The sequence below is a fragment of the Mesoplodon bidens genome (genome assembly GCF_964165515.1).
Source record: "Mesoplodon bidens genome assembly, chromosome: 3".
Classification (NCBI taxonomy): Eukaryota; Metazoa; Chordata; class Mammalia; order Artiodactyla; family Ziphiidae; genus Mesoplodon; species Mesoplodon bidens.
The window spans coordinates 101,513,477-101,534,592 of NC_138178.1; the positions used below are offsets into that span (position 1 = coordinate 101,513,477).

The 21,116-nt window shown below is 43.2% G+C and overlaps 1 protein-coding gene across 3 annotated transcripts in view; it reads left to right on the plus strand.

The window, feature by feature from the left end:
- The window catches only part of RYR3 (ryanodine receptor 3), a gene marked incomplete at its 5' end in the record, with an annotated part of 572,808 nt that overhangs the window by 274,403 nt on the left and 277,289 nt on the right, over window positions 1–21,116 (plus strand). For all 3 annotated transcript variants that reach the window (XM_081227519.1, XM_081227518.1, XM_081227520.1), the window contains 5 exons: window positions 604–716; window positions 1,634–1,733; window positions 4,829–4,922; window positions 10,135–10,209; window positions 12,421–12,577. In XM_081227519.1, the coding sequence (XP_081083645.1) occupies window positions 604–716; window positions 1,634–1,733; window positions 4,829–4,922; window positions 10,135–10,209; window positions 12,421–12,577 (539 nt within the window). The remainder of the gene's footprint in view (window positions 1–603; window positions 717–1,633; window positions 1,734–4,828; window positions 4,923–10,134; window positions 10,210–12,420; window positions 12,578–21,116) is intronic.

The window sequence follows — 21,116 nt, forward strand, 5'->3', positions numbered from 1 at the left end:
TTGAGATCAACTTCTCATCCATTTTCTTACCCAAAGGCTGGAGTTGTAGCTTTCTCTTGGCTAAAAGCAACTATCTACATTCCTTTTTCCAAAATGTGAATTTTTCTTCTTTGCTATTAACTTCTCACCTGCTGTCTTAGTCCTCGTAGATTTAAGCCTTCTGAAAAACCTCTGATTTTTTTTTTTTAGTGGAATTACTCATGATTTAGTAGAATTTCATGGGGAAGGGGTGGGGCAAAGATAAAAGTCTGTAAGTGGTCGATAGACCAATGAAGTCATTTCTTAAAGATCTATAGGTGCTTGTGAACAAAGAGCATGTTTCCATATGTATTAAAAATACTCAAAGGCTTCTATAGCTTCTGACCTCCAGTGCTCTTTTCCAAATACTGTCTTTCTGTCTCTAGAGAAAATGAAAATGATAAACACACTCAAGAGCAGACGTGGGGGTAACTGGAATGCTTATAGATAAATAGAAATTGCAGTGTGCGTGAGCACGTGCATGCGTGTTTCAGGGATTCTCATCAGGAGGAAGGAGAATGAGGGACAGACTTAGGGACACTGGCTTCCAAGAAGCAGTCACTAACTCAAGGAGCCTTTGTGTAGGAGAAGCCTGTTGGTGGACCATACATCCCGCTTCCAAGCAGAGGTCTGAGGGAGAAAAGGTTCGAATTGGTGATGACCTCATCCTTGTCAGCGTATCCTCCGAAAGATACCTTGTAAGTACCTCCTAACACAAGCATCTTTCATTTCCAGAGTAGTTTCTTTTAGGAATGGATGGCCAGGGAGAACAGAACCACATTAGATTGAGTAAGATAAGATACCTTTACACAGTATACTTGAGAGGGGATTAAATTCTCTCTCCTGCCAGATTATCATGGGGCCTGGAATGTAACTGTTAGTTATTTTTTTAGATTAAAGTACTGTTCCCAGCAAAGTGGGCTTCAGTGCCCCCAGGCTCTTCCTTAGAAAGCCAACTATTAACACATTAGTTACCATTACTCTCAGTTTATCACATTGTTTAGCTCTTGTCCAATGAAGAACAAGCCAGAAAGGGTTGGATATAAAAACATGAACTTATGTTTGGAGGGAGAAAGAGAATTGTACATGTTTCAGTGTGTGGGATGTCACAGTGGTTAGAAGAGGCAGGTGAGATTTTGCACCTGGGGATGGTACTAGGCAAGCATCGTTGAAGTCAAGCCCTTAGCGGGTGGAGGTGGGGCAATACCTTGCGGATCAGAGAAATGTCAGAGATAAGTTTTTAAGCTTCTCAGCGCCAATCCTACCAGCAGATTTTACTTTGCCTAGACCAAAGGCTGGAGTAAGTTTTCCCGCTTGTGTGTTCCCTTCTCCTACCAAGAACAGACATTTTATAACTTCCTGTTGAATCAGGGATCCAGCTGAGGGGATGAAGTCTTGTCTGCCACCTCTGTAGCTGAATATTTCCTCTTCCCTGAATAAAGTGTCCCACTTGGAAGCTGCTTCTAGATTGGGTGGAACAATCTCCCACAGGCTACGTAGAAAAAGCCCGATGACAGTAAGGCTGTTTAATTCAATCCTTGAAATTCTAGGTGAGCTGCTTCTGTCAGGACTGGCCTGGTGATTTAAAGGATGTCTCATTCTGTTTCTGCTGCAGCATCTCTCAATATCAAATGGTAACATACAAGTGGATGCCTCCTTTATGCAAACACTCTGGAATGTGCATCCTACCTGCTCAGGAAGTAGCATCGAAGAAGGTGTGCTTCTTTGTGTGCATTCAGCCCTCAGCCTGCCTGTTTGTCTTGTGCTATGTATATTGACATTTTCTGCGACTTCACAGCTCCTGCCTGAATGTCTCGGTACACAGCATGATTTTGGTTCACCTGAATTCCTTTCTCTGATGTTAGTGTGGATGATTTTCTGTCCTGATTTCTGATTACATGAGCACTCCTGACATGATTTTTCAATCCTTTCGAGTTCACTATTGTTTTGGCACTATGTGTATTCAGGACCTTGGGAGACGTACCTTCCCTCTCCCACCGACTTTTCATTTTTATTTATGGTTATAAGTATACAGACCTTAGCAGGTTCAGTTTTAGAAGACATTATTTGCCAAGAAGGTGACTTTTTAAAATATTTCTCCCCAGTGCATCTCTCCATACAGGTGGGAGAAGGACTTTATAATAAAAGGATATTTGGCTATTTGTTTTTACTTGTATTTATGGAAGGCCATTTAAAAACAACAAATGGTATTTTCTCCATATTCTCTCATTCTCTTAGAAGTAAGATCATCAAAGTTTGTTCAACATATCCTATTTCTTGGAGCCAGGCAAAGTCAATACACCTTTCAAGTTGTATAATAAATACGCTGGCCTTACCTTACTCATGGGTAATATCACAGCTGAGCACAATAATCAAATGTCAATGACCTAAGGGTTATCACGTCACATTCTAGCACTTTATAGCAAGATTAGGATTTTTAAAAATACTCATATCACAGGCTTTAACCCTGTTTTAAGTCTTGAGCCTAGTAGTTTCAAACTTGGATTCCTCTCTGTTTCACAATGTTGGAAAATAGAGGGAAAACTGAGAGTTGTCAAGGTGATACCCCAGTTTCAGGAGGCATCATAGCTAAATTGAATAATCAGGAAACAACAAATTTGTAACTCTTTTGGCAACTGATGGAAGACCTTTCAAAAGCAGGATATGTTTTTAGCTCTCTTCTTTCACACCAGAATTCACCCACCGCTCTAAATCTACTGTCATTCATTCCCTTTCTATCAGGAATCAAGGAACTGGGTTCAAAAATCTTCCCCAAGGAAGTTTTGACGGAATCTTCTCCATGTTCATTTTTTTCATTTCCGCTATAGGAATAAAATTATTGCCCAGTCCCAAAAGAGGGCTTGTGGAGATTAATTAATTGCAAATCACTTCACAACAATGCTTTTAGAAGTATTGAGTGCCCTTGTGATAGAGCCTGGGTAGCTGATCACTTGAGTCATCCGACTGCAAAATGCTCTCTCAGCATCCACTGATGAGAAACCCACTTCAGCCCTTGAGAGAGTGAGTGATCTTTCTTATGACCCTCCTTTCCTGATTATTGCCCTGGTATGTTTCAACTAAGAAATGCTGTGATGCTTCAGCATTTGGCAGTTTCCTCTGTGGAGTAGGATATTGATTGGAGGAGCCTGAGGACTGTAAATGGTGGGCTCCAAAGGGAGCATGGCCTCACCATCCTGAGACAATGGAGAGTTTAATCGAGTAGCATTGACATATAGACACTACCAATTGTAAAATAGCTAGCTAGTGGGAAGCAGCCGCATAGCACAGGGAGATCAGCTCGGGGCTTTGTGACCACCTAGAGGGGTGGGATAGGGAGGGTGGGAGGGAGACGCGAGAGGGAGGGCATAGGGATATTTGTATACGTATAGCTGATTCACTTTGTTATACAGCAGAAGCTAACACAACATTGTAAAGCAATTACACTCCAATAAAAATGTTTTAAAAAAATGTGATCATGGAAGGGGTTAATTTTCTAAACCAATTGGCTGTTAACAATTCCCCTACAGTATATCATGAATTATTTTAATGCAAAAAAGTATGCAGTTGCAAATATTAGTACAATAAGAGAGAGGAAAATGATAAAATGACTTCTAAATATTTGAGGGAAGTTTAAAAAGAACTTGCCTCGCCTGGATGAAGAAAAATGAGCCAGGGAATATCAGACTGTCCCTGTACAAAATGCATTGATGACACCCTTTTCTACTCTGGCATGACTTTTCCTTCTTGCTGTTTTGCTCCAACACCCCCAAAATAGTTTGACAGCCCCTAAAGTGATCTAATTATGTGATTTTCTCAAAATCCTGATACAGACATTGAACATATTAAGTCCATTTGTCTCCTGAGAACTGACTAGCTGGGAGAATTTTTTAATTCAAAGGGATAATGAATTTCATTTCTTCATGCAAGGTAAAGCTCAGACTGGGGCCCCTCTCCTGTTACTGTGTTGTTTAAATGGAGGCTCACAGTTTATTTGAAGACTAACTGGTCATCGAGTCCTTGAAGTTCATTGTTTCCTATCCACCTCTGAACTCCATGGCTATTGAGATTCCTTTCCTTATTCTGAAAGCTAAGGGCTCCTTGATAGCTGCCTCTGTGCTTGTCCACTCAGAGATACTGGAATGTCATTCTGCCTTCTCCTTGGTGCTGTAGAAATAGTGTCCTGGTTTGATCTGTGTTTATTTAACGTGTTGGAAAAGTAGCTCCTCCTAAGAGAGCTCGGAATACCAGTTTGCTTCCCCCTTCCCAGCACCTTCTTTCTTTCTCATGGCTGCAATTTGATTTGGAATTTGCCACAAAGTATACACATCCAGATTGTAACAGTTTATCCAGAAACTTGGTGTTGGATGTATTTATATCGTAAACAACTGGAAAATCCTTATCCTCCTAAGAGTAGCAGCTTAAATTTCCTTTTGGCCTTGTGTGTGTGTGTATTTTTAAATGTTGCATTATTTTTATTGAGGCATAATTGATATACAACATTATATTAGTTACAGGTGACCTTTTGGCTTTTAATGATATGAATTGACACATTGTTTTCACGCTCCCTTTTGATATTGGACTTGCTCATCTCTGAAACCCTATTTAAACCCTGTCTAAACTTTCAATGTTAGAATTGTTTTGACTTTCTTGTCTTTTCTACCTGAAGTCGTGGAATCTGTCATTTCCCAAATGCTTTTCTCTTGGTGTTTTCCATACTGACTCAGATATGCATGAATTTACCCTTTTTAAATACAGTGTTCTCATTATTCAACTTCCTGTAAGCTCATGGTAGGATATAATTCTCTTATAGGATACCTACTTGGTGGGCATGTAGTACGTCTTTTCCATGGTCACGATGAGTGTTTGACAATACCATCTACAGACCAGAATGATTCCCAGCACAGGTAAGCCAATAGCTTCATCCTTCTCTTGTCTCCTGTCTCCGGTGACTCAGACTAAAGAGTTTGCTTTTGGATGTGGAGACAGATGAATTCTATTAAGTGTTAGTTAATTGACGAACTTCCCTCCAGTCATGGGCTGCAGTTATAAAACAGAAAAGGCAGTATGCTTGAGTGTGCTCACAGGAATAGCTATATACACATGCTGCTTCTTAGGCAAGCAATTCTATGGTGCTTTTCGATCCCTTTGTTTTCTGTGGTTGCTTCCAAATCTAAGGAGTTTCTGGTAGCATTAATTGTAGACTGAAGAACCCATTTTTGTGATGGAAATCAGGATAGTCACTCTAGTGAGTCTGTGCACTTACATAAATTATTCACCAGGCTCTTCAAAGGCAGATTATCTCTATTACTCCCCCTTTTATGTACTATGAAGGTGAAGTTCAGTGATTTCATTCTGCTTATCATCAAACAGGACTGGAGAAACCAAATGTCAATATCCAACCAGAGCTGGATTAGCAGGGGATGGTGCCAGGGGCAGCATGTAGAGCGTACTGCTGAGGATGATGCTTTCTTTGGATCTCTAGTTATCTACTCAAAGGATGCTTTCCCAAAATTCAAAATCAGGAGATGGAAGATATTAATCTAGGTCTTAAATTCACACTGAAGCATCCTTTAGTACTCTGTTTATATAGAGAGGAACAGAGTATAAAAAGCTTGGCCTCTGTAACTATGGAACTCTGATATATTTTAAAAAATCAAATCTCAGATGTAAATTAGACTGAACTTAGGACAGCAACAAGTCTGATCTCCCAGACCGCTCGTAATACATTCTTTGTTTTTGCATGATGCCTACGGGAACCTCATTAACTGCATTTCTTTTACTTCGTTAGAAACACATGATCACATTCACACAGCTTAGAAATCATCTAAGTCAGGCTCCTGCCAAAGGTCACACACTGGATGATTTCAGATGGGAGCCTGAGACCCAGAGATGATGAGTCTCCAGCCAGGGCTCCTTCCTTATTTTATGTTCTAAAGGACCCCCAGGAGAAATGTGCTTGAGTGTGTTACTGGGCATCTTAGAAACTATCCATTGGCAATGTATATCCTTTATTGTTCTCAACCTCTTTCTACTTGCTCTGCCCTCTGTGTATCCCTTCATGGGAACCAGATGTGACCCAGAATGGTGTCTAGCCTTCCTGGCACTAGTCCAGTGGCTGGCAGTTAACTCTGAGTAGAAAAGTTAGGCTGACCTGATTTCCCTTGGAATTAAGGATTCCCTGCACTAAATAATGTCATGTGATCCTACTCAGTTGCGATTTCCTTTTTCTTTAAAAAATTTATTTATTTATTTATTTTAAAAAATATTTATTTATTTATTTACTTTTGGCTGTGTTGGGTCGTTGTTGCTGTGCACAGGCTTTCTCTAGTTGCAGCGAGTGGGGCTACTCTGTCGCAGTGCTCAGGCTTCTCATTGTGGTGGCGTCTCTTGTTGCAGTGCACAGGCTCTAGGGGCACGGGCTTCAGTAGTTGTGACACACAGGCTCAGTAGGTGTGGCACACGGGCTTAGTTGCTCTGCGGCATGTGGGCTCTTCCCGGACCAGGGATCGAACCCATGTCCCCTGCATTGGCAGGCGGATTCTTAACCATTGCGCCACCAGGGAAGCCCTCCTTTTTTTTTAAGCAGTGAAATTATGCGGTAGCCCACGTACTGTCTCTTTAATATCTTATCCTGCTGCAGTAAGGCAAAAGCTTGCAGGTGGAAACAGGACTGAAATTTTGTTAGTGAGTTTGGCAGAGTTGGCTACATCTAAGATGGCACACGTCAAAACTCACTAGTTCTCTCTTCCCTTTCCTATTCTTTTTTTAAGGAAAGGAATTTGGAAACAATTAAAATGATAACATTTGCGTGGCCCTTTACCCCTCCCCCCCACACACATGCACCTGTCATTAAATTTAGAACCAAATTAGAAGCATCTGGGCGGAAACAATGCTACTTGGAGAAGCTTGTCATTTGGTGGGCACTCCTGTTGAGTGGTTCAAAAAGATCCTGACCCAAAAGAAAGGCTGGACAAGTATTTGAAAGAAGGTGCTGGGGAGAGTGAAGCAGATAGAGAGGAATTCCCAGAATGGGCCCCCTGAGGCAGGCATGCATGCCATCATTGAGTTAAGAGCAAAGGTGGCCTTCCTTTGGCTGAGGATTTCACGTGATCTAATTTGTATTTGGGGGAAAAAAAGAACTCGACAGAGAAAAATAAAAAGGCTATTCCTTTCCTTTGTAAGGAAAAATAAAAAGACTATTCCTATGAAGGAGTTGAGGCTGGGGTGAGTCAGCAGTGGCTCCTTATACTGGAACTCGGATTTCTGTAGCAACTGGTCTCTCATTCAACACAGGATGCTTTGGCATTATTTGCTGTCTAGGTGAGGTGAGTGATAAGCCTCATCATTGTCATGTGTCATCAGGTAAATCCTCAGAACTGGCCAGGATAGCCAGGAATACCGAAATTTGGGAGAGCACAAAGGAATAGGAAATCAAGAATACACAAAAACGGTGCCCAGAGTCAGGAAGGCATGCAAGTGATTCCACTGTAATGGGGCTGACTTTCCAGAGGAAATCATTCCTTGTAAAGCCTGAGAGCAGCCAGGCTGGGTGGAGAGGCTGACCGTCCCAGGGGGCAAAGCCAAAAGAATCATCTAACATTCTGAGATCTGATCCTTGGCTCTGCCTCAGGCTTGTCAAGCATCCTGGAATAAGTCACTTAACTTACTGAAGCTAAGGCTAAGCTGTCAGCCAAGCTTTCAGAGCACCTCAGCTCCCCACCCACTCACCTCCTCTCCTTGGGTAATTGTTTTAGAGAGAGCGGGGGCAGGTCGTTTCAACCTCTGTAACCTTGCGAGATTCAGTGGAGCCAACCACCCACATTTCCTAGGTGGGAAGGACTAACCTTCTAGAATTCTTTAAATGTCAGAGGGAGAGAGTTCTCAAGTCATGTGACCTCGGGTGATCTGCTCCACCGTTTCCACCTGAGAGACCCCTTTTGCTCTCATTGAGGATGGAGAAGCATCAGTGAGCATCTCAACAAATTTTCCTGCAGGGCTAGGTCAGTACAGCCTCATTACTATTCTGGGCCTGGCACAGAGACACCTGGGGTGTTGGAGCTCTGCAGTAGCATAGGATTTCTTTCTTAATATTTATTACATATTTCCTGATAGTACATACATTTGAAAAAGGTTTAGAATGTCTTCTATAATCCCACCACCAAAAGGTAACCACTGTTAATGTAGTGTTTTATTGGATTTCTGTGCCAGGTAATGTCGCTTTTGATGCACATTTATAAACATCTATATTTAAACAAAATTTGGAAAAATCAACAATACATAGTATTTAGTACACCCACGAACACCTTTGTGCACATTCATTATTTTATTTTATTCATTTATTTTTTTAAATTTATTTACTTATTTATTTTTGGCCGCATTGGGCCTTTGTTGCTGCATGCAGGCTTTCTCTAGTTACGGTGAGCGGGGGCCACTCTTCGTTGCAGTGCGCGGGCTTCTCATTGCGGTGGCCTCTCTTGTTGCGGAGCACAGGCTCCAGACGCGCAGGCTCAGTAGTTGTGGCTCACGGGCCTAGTTGCTCCGCGGCATGTGGGACCTTCCCGGACCAGGGCTCGAACCTGTGTCCCCTGCATCAGCAGGCAGATTCTCAACCACTGCGCCACCAGGGAAGCCCACATTCATTATTTTAAAAAAAACCATTAAATGCTCACAACCATTCTGTGACTTAAGTACCCTTATTAAGCTCATTTTACAGGTGAGGAAACTGATGCACAGAGATTGGAAGGGACTTGACAGGGTCACACAGCTAATAGATTCAAATTCAGGTCTGCCTGACTCCCAAGCCCATATTTTTAACCAACTCATAATTATAACACTTCTTGGGAGAAGGAAATAATTACCACACATTTCCTCTTCCCCTCTATTGATTACCTGTTGTCTTAAAATTTAGATCAAGATTCTTCTGGAGTTTGAGTAATTCGATTGTGATATATACAAACCCTCTATAGTAGAGGTAGCATTTTAAATTAGTGAAATTAAATGCAGTTAAATGATCAGTGTTGATCCAAGGTCACAAGATTCTCAGAAAGTATCTGGATTCAGTATACCAGGCAATCCAGGGACTACTATCATGAGACATACCTTTAAACTAAGAAAGTTCATTTAATTCCTCATAATCTGTGATATAGATGGGTTGGTCCCAATTGTATGGATTAAAAATCAGACTTTGATGATCATCAGATAAACATCAGACAAACCCAATTCATGGGACATGTTACAGAATGCCTGACCCGTACTCCTCAAAACTAGCAAAGTCCTGAAAAACAAGGAAAGACTAAGAAACTCTAACAGACCAAAGGCAATAGGGAAAACATAACAACTAAATGCAATGCGACCTCCAGGATGGGATCCTGGAACAGGAAAATAATTAATAGAAAAACTGATGAAATCCAAATAAAGTCTTGAGTTTAGTTAGTAATAATGTGCCAATGTTGGTTTCTTAGTTCTGACAACTGTACCATAGTAATGTAAGATGATAACCGTAGGGGAAACTGAGTGAGACTATACGGAAGCTCTCTGGACTATCTTTGCAACTTTTTTTTTTATAAATCTAGAATTATTCCAAAATAAACATTTTAGTTAAAAACACATTAAAAGATGATTGTTAATGCAGGAAGGGAGACAACAGCAACTGAGAATAGAGCTTGGTGCCCAGCTTCCTAGAACAATGGAAATGAATTCACACTGTACTACGTATATGTTTTACAAGTACAAATACGTTTTCTAAAGATGTGAAACTGCATCAGCGAGCTGAACGAGAAAGAATTGGAGCATTTGGTATCTCATCTGATGATGTGACTGGGCTGTTTTGACTCCTGATGTGGAAATAGAGACAGTCCTTTTCCACTGTACACCTGAAGGTCCATGAATGTCCATGATGAGTATGTGGCTAGCAGTTCCCTCCCCTTTAGCACCCTTTTTCCCTTATAAGAGAGACTAGGAAGTAGTGCCTTCCTTTGACTCTTGCTTCTCCTCTTGCTGACTCTGTGAGGGCTTCGAAATACAGCGGGTTCTGAGCAGCCTCTGCAGGGAGCTGTTCCCTGCCCGGTGCTGATCAGCATCCCGCACAGAGGGGCTAATCTCCAACTCTGCTCACAGGAGGATATACTACGAAACTGGGGGAGCTGGCACGAGAGCCAGATCTCTGTGGAGAGTGGAACCCCTTCGGATAAGGTAATGGAGTGTCAGGGGGGTATTCTTTTCAAGGATTTTCTTTTCCAAGACAGTCCATTGTCTTAAATGTTTCAATTGTTCCATATCACCTGGCAAACTCTCAGAAGTTCCTTGGCCAAGAGCTAAATTCTGAAATGTCTGTGACTTTGTTTTTAAAGTGCATGCACACACGCACACACGCAGTCACACACACACACACACACACACACATACACACACACGATTTCCAAGACCTCTGTTTTGACTCTGAAGCCAGCAAGCTCTGCTGCCTTGAACCAAACCCCCAGCTCCTGCTGCCCTTGCAGTGGCTATGTTATAAAAGGCAAGCGCAGACATGTTCACCGAAAGCCATCAAAGCTGTTCGCCCATTTATTTTCTTAAGTAGATTCTCTGGAACCCAGGTAAGTTTTCCTCCTCCCGGTAGCCTTGTTGGCTCCAGTGCAAAATTAGCTTTAAATGACAGAGTGCTGTAGTCGCATGAGGTAGGGAAGACTAAAACATCACTGGAAGTGTAGCTGTGAAGGAAACTGTATTTATCAGAACTTGTCGCAAACAGTTGTACCTGGATGAAGGAATGGGAGGCTGAGACTTTGGATACAGATACTTGAGTAAAAACATGGCATCTCTAAACATCAAACTACTGAAGGCGGGGGGGGTGTCCAGTTAAGCTCTGGACCTTTATTTTGCCTGGAGGGGTCACAAGTTAGGTTAGAGCTAAACTGCTCGAGGTGAGAGGAGGGTCAGTGTTGCCATTTTTGGTTTTCCCTCTCTGCCTTTCCCTCTAGCTCTCTGCTCAGTCTCTCCCTGAACACTTGTTCAAAGTAAAATCTCTCTAATGGAGGGGGACGCTATATGCACCCCAGGTGGTCCTCAAGATAATCCACTGGAGATCAGGAGAAAACATTAGAACTTCTCTCACACATACACATGCAGGTACATTCAAATTTTTTACTGAGAAACTCTGGAGGTGGCTGGTTGAAAGAATCCTGGTTAGCTTGTGGTTGTTAGCTGGCTTGTGGTATTTATATTCTCTTTCAAGCCTGTTGAAATTCTTATAGTATCATACTCTTTTTTTCAGGGTATTAGGGCTTGGTTCTTATTTAAAGGACTTTCTAAAAAAATCAAAATAAGTATATATATATATATATATATATATATATATAGTTCCAGTTATGGTTCTTTGTTTATTTCCCCAGAGTCTTAAATATGAAGAATTTAAGCCTTTTATCAATGTTATTTGGATTCTTTGGGGCTCCAAAGAATTAGATCAAGAGGAGGGTCATTTTAAAAGCTGATATGTGTATTCCTGAAACATTTTGTTCTAACTGAAAAGATAAATTAGATACAGATTATTCGGTGAATAATTCCTACCCTAACACTTAACATGACTTTTGTTGAATGCCAGCCTTTTGATGTAGGACCATGGAACTTTGTACCTCTTGATCCCCTTTACTCACTTCTCCTACCTCCCCAACCTGCCTCCTCTCACTACTGCCAGTCTATTCTCTGTATCTATGAAATTTATGTTGTTTTCTTTGTTTGCTCATTTGTTTTTCAGATTCCACATATGAGTGAAATCATATGGTATTTGTCTTAGTCTGATTTATTTCACTTAGGATAATACCCTCAAGGTCCATCCATGTTGTCACAAATGGCACAATTTCATTCTTTTTTATGGCTGAATAGTATTCCATTGTATATGTGTATACGACACATTTTCTTTATTGATGGACAGTTAGGTTACTTCCATATCTTGGCTATTGTAAATAATGCTGCAGTGAACATAGAGGTGTGTATCTCTTTTCAAATTAGTGGTGTTATAAAATGCTTCAATTGAGATGGCACATTTGGAAATGCTTCACTTTCCCAGAAATAAGTTTCTCTAAAAAGGCAAGCTTCCCTTTTTTTTTTCTTCTTTTTTGGGGGTTTTGGCATCAAGACAATTCAGTGGAGTGAAGGAAAAATTGGAAGCTTGGGAATTCCACTTACATTAAACCACTGGCCTGCCCCCAGGACCATGTTCCTTGTTGGTGATCTTAAGAGAGTTCATTAGAGAACACCATGCTGAGTTGTAGGCAGGCATGCAATCCTAGAGCAAGCCAGGAGTCAGGGGATGAACCCCAGAAGGCCTGTGTGAAAAAGCACAGGATAAATATTGAAAAAGACTTATTTTTGTGTAAATGCAATTTCTTGTCTGTTTCATCTGCCCAGTTGGAGTGGCAGTAACATCAGATGGGGCCAGGCTTTCCGACTTCGGCATCTCACCACAGGCCACTACCTGGCCTTGACAGAGGACCAAGGCCTTATACTGCAAGACCGGGGAAAATCAGACACCAAGTCCACAGCCTTCTCTTTCCGAGCATCAAAGGTGAGGTGGACTTCGACCTTGTTCTCAAAGTGAAAGCTCTGAAACCTCCAGGTAGGATGGTGACTGAAAAAAAGTAGACTGCAACAAAATGGAATTGGAAGTTAGACCTACGATAAACACTTTGTTCTCTTTTGAATTGAGTTCATGGAGGAATGATTACCTTGGTTGAAGGTTGAAGTCTTAGGAGGGAAAAACTTTAAAAGAAAGTAGAAAGCCCTAGAAAACAAAAATGTTCACAGGAAGGGACAGTGTTGCTCAGAGGCTAATGGAAAATATTGTTGTTGTTAAATATGTTCTGAATTGTTTTAAATACTTTTAAGTCATATGCTTCACTCCCATAAAGCAAGGGTAACATGGAGGCATAAGTTTCAGTGCTACATTTATTTAACTCAAGGAAGTGATTTCTTTCAGAAAGATGCAGAGAAGGTCTAATTCTGGACATGACATCGTCTTGCAGTTATTTATATTATACAGAGTTACTAGTTCCTTTTCCTAGGTCGTCTGTTCTCTCCAGATCTCTTAGCTCTGGCCTGTCCATCCCCGGCCTTCTTTAAGAGTGGATTCTGTGGTCACTATGTTAACCCCAAACATGTAGTTTCGCCACTTGGTGTGTGGAGAGACAAATATTTTTTTAAACCTCTATCTTTAACGGTCAGCCAGGTTTTGACTCTGCATAACTCAGAGCTGGATCTAGTTGGATGGTCGGAATTGCACACTGAGCTAACTTCTGACAGACAGTTCGGTGCTCTCTTACTTTATGGTTGTTCTGGAAAGATCAGCCAAGCATGAGAAGGGCTCTGCCCAACATATGCATAGTTATCAGGTAGCAGGCACCTCCTAAGAAGACAGCTCAGCATCTCCGTTGGGAGCTTCATCTCTACCTTCATTCTTCTTTGCTCTTTTCCAGAAATAGATCTTGATTTGTGTTCTCAACACGATTTCAGTAAAGGCTTATTGATGATTCCGTTCCTGTAGGACTCGGTGTCAAGCTGACAGCTGCATTCCTGCGGGACATCTCTGCTTCATAATGAATCAGAGAGACCAGTCTTTCAGCACTGTCTTCCTTGAAGCAGGGAGTCACACTCCTTTTTTCCCTCCTTTCATGGTCCTGAAGTATTTTTAGGCAGAGAATCTCTGGCACAGAGATTTTTCTCCCCTAGTTGCCCTGTAGCAGAGTTAGGCTTTTCCTACACCCATGGTTCAAACCTTAAGAAATGAGAGCTTCCTGCCATAAATTCCATTCAAGCGTCTCCTTCTGTCTGCTTCTCTTCCAATGGCACGTTACCTCCTTGACTTCATTCTGGTTTTCGGAGCTCATCTCCTTCATGTTACCCTCGCTTATGTTTTCGTTAAGATTCTCAACACAAGAAGGATTTAAAATTCAAGTTTATGACCATGGAGTAAAACATTCTGGCCTCCAGGAAGTGTGTTAGGACATTGCAACTGGCTAAAAGGAGCAGTGAAACAAAGCGACAGAAAAGTCCTAAGAGCAGAGATGAGCAAGATCCCATTCTTCCCTACGAGACAACTTGGACATGAAGTGTGGGGAGAGAGCAGGTGTGGGAGGGTCAGGAGGGGTGGAAAATAACAAGTGACTCATCATAGCTGGTGACCATGTAAATACCTTTCTAAGATGCCAGCTTGGCTTGTCCCTTATTTGAGCATTCTACCCCAGTCTCCTCAGCCCTGGGACAAACCCTGACACTGAGGTCTTTACCACTGCAGAAAGAGCCTTCTCTTGTGACAGCAGAAGAATCAGGTGGTCTTCCAGGCAGCTGGCAGGATCCTGTTCCAAGGGGACTCTTCCATTCCATTCCTTTCTTGGCTTAGCCTCGTGGAACATGGCTCAGCCCTGTGTTGGGGCCTCTGCAGGAAGCCAGAAAAGCTCAGAGTACCATGGAGAGTCCTCATAACATTCCTTCTACTCGGCACCACTTCCAGCCTGTGAGCACATTTTACCCTCCAAAAGCTCATTCCTTATCTCTGCAAGTCCCCCCATTTCCATGCACAGGGAGGCCAGCAGCTGATGGCTAAAAGGCATCATGGTATCAGGGGGCTGCCAGCATAGCAGCGCTGGATGAAAAGTCACCCGTGAGTCACATTGTCCTGTGCACTTGGCAATGCGGTTGCATTTCGTTGGCGTCACAATGTTGGAGGTTTAAATAACTCTCAGTGCAGCAGTGTTCAGTCCAGCTACCTTCATTTTAACGTGAAAGGAACTGAAATTAAAGTGACCTAATCTCCGTGTCAGGCCAAGATAAGGCTGCATCCCCCAGGAGATCGGAGCTTCCTTGGGACATTGTGTGGACAGGGCATTGGGCATCTTAACTGTGAAGCTGCACAGGAAGGAAGAACATGTGGGAACATGTAGTTCTGCCATCCATGATCCAAAGAGCTCCTGGGGAAGAACTCTAGAGATGCCTTGATTTCTCTGGGCCTCCAGACTCCTCCTTAGTAAATGTACTTTCACCTTACTTGGTGCAGGGTCTTTTCCTTAAATACACGCTCCACTGTGCTTCCCTTAATGGGGAATAGTGTTCCCCAGCAGAGAGATTTGTGGCTCTGTTTTTCAACAGTGGGAAGGCTCTGAGTTGTCCTGCCAGCCCTCGCCTGTACCAGGTGTTAGGTGATGGAGCAGATGGCAGACAGGGGTCTGAAATAGCGTGTCAGGATCTGGGTGGTGGCACAGGGTTTGGGGGGACTCAGTGGGAAGGTTGAGAGGGGGAGATAGTGTGTTCTTTGTGCCTCAGTGAATGGGGTTGAGTGGGGCTATTTGTCTGATCTTCTCTGTATGCTGGAGAATCTGGAGAACGGGAGAAGAGACTCCCAGAAGGAGCACTGTTTAGGCTCCTGTGCTCTGGGAGGACGCTGGGCTCTGAGTCACCGGCAGTCATGGGCTTCCCACCCCACATTTCCTGTCAGGCTGCATGAGCCCGTGACAGCTATGACTGCACAACCCGGGGCCCTAGGACAGCTGCAGGTGTGTGTTCATATCCTCAGCAAACTGTCCTTACGAGGAAGATGGCAGGTACCCCTGTGAATCTTGTGCCCGCACGACAGGACGGGGGCGTGGCTGAACCTTACTGGGTTGGGGGTCAAGTCCGAGCATCGGCCGCAGTCATTGACCTGGCCTGGCTCAGATGGAATCAAAACTGTGGTCTCTGAGCAAACTATGTGAATGAGCAGAATGGGATGTTGGTCAGAGCTTGCATTCCTCTCCTTCAGCAGGGGGATCCAAATCAAACTGGAGGCCTGGGAAGTATTGAGGGCTGTGAATCACAGCATCGCACCTATTCCCTAAATCCGGAAGGGGTAGCGTGTAAGATAGAACATGGCTTCCAAGTCACCTAGATCTGGCCTTGACTCCCATCTACCCTCTGGGGAACCTTGAACAAAATTCTTAATCTAGTTGCAGCTCATTTGAAGTCTGTCATAAAAGATGCTTTAAGGGCCGACCCCTGCCTGCCCTTCCATGGTATCTCTGGCCACCAGCTCACGCTTGCCTTGAGCTCTAGCATACGAAATACGTATCGTCTTTGAACATGTTATCTTTTCTCATTGCGAAACCTGTACCCTTTTAACCCTCCACCTACCGTCATCAGCGAACTCCTCCGCATCTTTCAGACAAATGTCAAGTGCCCCTCACAGGAAGAAGGCCCTTCCCCTGCCCTCCAGCAGGGCCCTGTTCACGATTCCGTTACAGTCACCACTCACTCGACAGGGAGCTCCTGGATGACAAGGAGCACATGTGCCCTCAGCCTTTTCTGTACCTCTGCACCCCACACAGTGTGTAGCATGTAGTAAGTTTGAACGTTGCTTGCTGAAGGGATACGTAAATGTGGTCATAGGCTCATACAGAGTGAAATCCATTCCATTTTAACCTCCATCCTCTTCATAGATTTTCTCATCATTGTGTAATCATTTTCGATCATAATGCAACCCCTATAAACACTTAAGGAGAGAGATTCATTCATTTGAACGTCGAAGTCAAATTTCTGTGAACTTGATTTCACATCATTTTCCCGTTGACATTGCAAGGCCATTCCCCAAGGATTGTCGGGTAATGCGATTTAATATTTACTCTGGCACAGCAAGACCTTCTATTTAGATGTCATGTCTCCGTGTCAGTTTATAACACTCAGTTCCTTTCAGGGAAGGGTGAATTAATAATGTTAAAGCAAGCCTTATTATATGAAGCCATTTATTTTATGGCTACTTTTAATGACTCTACCATAAGTTTTGAATGATTGAGATAGTTTCAAATTTTGCCTCCTTTGTTACATAAAGGCAGACAGCTATCACTGTTCTCCGTTGGAGGAAATTTTTCCTCAGTGTATAAAAACATTCAATTCAGTCAACATTCATCAAATATCTACTATATGTTAAGATCTGTGTTCTTGGCCAAACGTGACTTCCCCTTTAAAAACTGCCCACTGCGCTCTCTGCTATGAGTGGGAAGCATCCCTGTAGACGGGATCCTCTTGAGCATTTTAACCTCAGCGGCCCCGCCCGAAACAAGAGGGCAGCGGGGCTCACAGCATCCCTCTGTGAAATCGCAAGCACTGAAGTCGTGCTGTTGGTGCCTGTCTCCTTGCTTGCTCTGTCCATTTCCTCACCAAGTTCTCAGCTGGGGAAAGAGAGGGTATGGAGGAAAGGAGGGAAAGGGGAAAGAAGAAAACATGGACCTTGAGATTCAATCATCCCAAGACAGCACCACCTCCTGCAGTTTCATTTTAAATGGAATCTACAAAGCATTTTTAAAATTTAACTCGACAGGGCTTCCCTGGTGGCGCAGTGGTTGAGAGTCCGCCTGCCAATGCAGGGGACATGGGTTCGTGCCCCGGTCCGGGAAGATCCCACATGCCGCGGAGCGGCTGGGCCCGTGAGCTATGGCCGCTGAGCCTGCGCATCTGGAGCCTGTGCTCCGCATCGGGAGAGGCCACAGCAGTGAGAGGCCCGCGTTCCGCAAAAAAAAAAAAAAAAAAAAAAAAAATTAACTCTACAGTTTCCCCAAGACTTGATTGTTCAAAGTGGACCAGATAGAGAGGCGGTCAAGGAGCACCCTGGGCTTTGAAGTGGAGGAAACCTGGGTTTGAATCCTGGCTCCGCCGTATGCTGTTCAGTCTTCCCGTCTCTTTTTGTAAAACACGAGAGTGAAGAAGTATGTCCTTGAAGGATTGTTATGAGGATTAAATGAGACCAGGAAGATGACCTAAGAGAGTGTTTCCTTACCCATGAAATGGCAGGAGTGCTGCCTACTTGAAGGTGATCATGTAGGGAGGGATTGATGAGAAAGACAGAGGAAAGAGCCCAGCACAGTGACCCCTGCTCACGAAATGCACCTTCCCTAACAAGCCAGACAGGCCTGCTCCCCTAGCGTGCTGGAAATGGCAGAGGATCTGTCATTGGCTTCCCACCCAGCAGAGGCTCTGCAGCCAGCCCTGGGGCCAGCCAGGCTCCTTGCAGTATCCTGCAGCGTGCAATTTTTTTAAGGCCATTCTAAGACCTCCCGTTTGAGATCAGAAATTCAGAAGGGGACTATATTGGTGGAGAAGTGAACCTAAAGGTGATTTCTCAAGGTTTCTCCTGTGACGTTTAGGAAGGAATGGTCTCACCAGCACTTTGTTGATGGCTGACCCCAGCATCCATGAATGGGGCCCATCATCCCATATCTCCTTTTCCTCTGAATCTTTTTTGATTGTTTCCTGTCTTTTGGAAAGGTACTTTTTTGTCCTCTGTGAATGTAGGTGGCTTCAATATGTCAAATGCATCAAATTTCACTCCAATAATAAACATGAATTAGGACCTACTCTGTGCCAGGTATCGTGCTAGATTTCTAATACCATAGCTAAATCTCATCCATCTCTATGCCTTTGTTTCTTTTCAGTCCGTCATTCACATTGCTGCTGGAACAATTGTTCTAAGGTGCAACCCTTGTGTTATCCCTCACTTAAAATTCTCAATGGATTCCCATTACCTATGCTAGCTTTTTCCAAGAAGTGTTCCAAACAATAATTCTATGAAAAGAAATTTTTTTAAGTAAAATGCTACGTTAAACAGAGTTGAATAGGTTGTTTTGTTTCGTTTTTCTATTCTCATAAGAGTCCATTTTATACTATACTAATGTTCCCTTTGACTCCTGGAAGAAGATACAGTACTGTCCAAAGTCCTCTTTTCCCACAGAAAGTCTGTGAACAGCGTGAGTTTGAGAAACATGCACCTGTAGGATAAAGTCAGAGTCCTTGTTGTTCAGGTCCCTTTCTGGACGTCACCACCCTCTTGCCACACTATACCCATCTTACTAGAATGTCGACCCCTTCTGTATTCCCTGTCTCTCCTTTTTCTCCTAGCCAAGCTCACATAAAGTGGCAATTGGTGTAAAATCATCCCGAACTCCCCAGGCAGAGTGAGTTGTTCTCTCTTCCAAATTCCAGTTGCACCTTGAATATAAACCATATCACCTTGTTGTCATTAGTGGTTTGTATGTATGACTCCTGAAGTTTATACTTTAGAACCCAGAGCCATTTTTTTCACAAAATAATAACATATATTTTCCACTTCTTCTTTATAACAGCATTCAAACACATCAACATTAATACAATCAATGCTTAACTGTACTGATAGTTACCATTCAAGAAATTATGTTCAAATGACAAATGGGCTTTGGAATTACACTTGTCTTTGGATTCTCTTCCATTGCTTACTAGCTACAGGGCTTTGAGCAAATTTCTCCAACTCTGCAAGCCTCAGTTTTATCATCTATAAAGTAAGAGAAATAAAAACAGCAGGGCCATTGAAAGGTTTAGATAAAATGTTTTTAAAGTGTCATGTCTAATACACATCACTGTGTAGGTCTTTGGTAAATTCACATGTTGGTGTTGTCATTGTAAAGCACTTGGCAAAATACTTCACTCAAAGTAGGCACTAAATGAATAGTAGTTCCAGTTCCCTTTCGTGTCCTTCTAGAAATTTTAAATCAATCTGGAGAGCAGCAGCTTATCATCTAAACTAAATACATATTTATGTGACAATTATGATGTGGTCACAACCATTTCCTTATAAACTCTCACTGGAGACAAGGGGTAATGATTATTATTACCCTTCAACCCCTTATTAGGCCAAGTAACCTGTTTCTTCTTGGAATCCACTCATGATCTAACGTAGGGGAGGTTGATGCAGGTAAACAGATAACTTGATGCCCACAGACCAATAAAACAAAAACAAATTGTTTGCAACCTAGGCAGAGCATTGTGCGAAATGTAAAGACAAACAAATCTCAGTCTTGCCCTTGGAGACAGGGGACAGGAAGTGTACCAGCAAAGGATTCATATTGCAGAAGATGGTGAAGAGCCTTGAGAGAGGGGAAGGGAGGTGCCATGAGATCAGAGAAGATGCACAGGTGGATCTGCAAAAGGCTTGATGGATAAGATGAAAAGATACAGAGATGAAGTAGGGGCATCCTAAGCAGGAAATGTAATGTCGGTAAAGGCCCTGAGGGAGGGAACACTTGATATGACACAGAGACGTAGCCCAGTTTGGTTAAAGCATGTGGTATACAAGAACTTCAGAAGTGAGAATTGTGTTCTGTGGGAATTGGGGAGTTATTGAAAGGGAGTGACTGAAATAGCCCTATCGTATCGGAAGGTTCCATTTCTAGCAGTAGAGTAAATACATCTGGGGCCAAGTTCAAGTGAAGACAGAGAGGGGAGCATTAGTTCATGGCTTAAGTCAAAAGGAGCTCACCCACCTGTGGTCAGCCAAATCCAGCTTCTCTACCTCGGGATGCTCTCACTTCTTTAAGCTGCGTCATCGTTGTTTAGTAGAGTTGGCTTTAGTGTCGGTTTGTCTGTATGTTTTAGTTTTTGTTGTTATTGCTTCTGTCTTTCTTTTTTTTTTTTTTTTTTTTTTTTGCGGTAGGCGGGCCTCTCACTGTTGTGGCCTCTCCCCTTGCAGAGCACAGGCTCCGGACGTGCAGGCTCAGCAGCCATGGCTCACGGGCCTAGCCGCTCGGCGGCACGTGGGATCTTCCCAGACCGGGGCACGAACCCGCGTCCCCTGCATCGGCAGGCGGACTCTCAACCACTGCGCCACCAGGGAAGCCCCTGTCTTTCTTTTGAATTACAAGCAGCCTCTGTAGTGCCAGCCATAGAACTTTGGGAGTTGATGCCATTTTTTTAAAAGCAAAGACACCATCGTCTGTAAATAATAATGATCCATTTATTTCAGAGACTCTAAAAAAACAAATCCTAGTATTTATTTTATTTTTGGCAAAGTCATATTTAAATCAATGAAAAGTGACAAAACAAGTGAAATGGGCTTCCCTGGTGGCGCAGTAGTTGAGAGTCCGCCTGCCGATGCAGGGGACGCAGGTTCGTGCCCTGGTCCGGGAAGATCCCACATGCCGTGGAGCGGCTGGGCCCGTGAGCCATGGCCGCTGAGCCTGTGCCTCCGGAGCCTGTGCTCCACAGCGGGAGAGGCCACAAAAGTGAGAGGCCCGCGTACCGCAAAAAAAAAAAAAAAAAAAAAAGTGAAATGACCA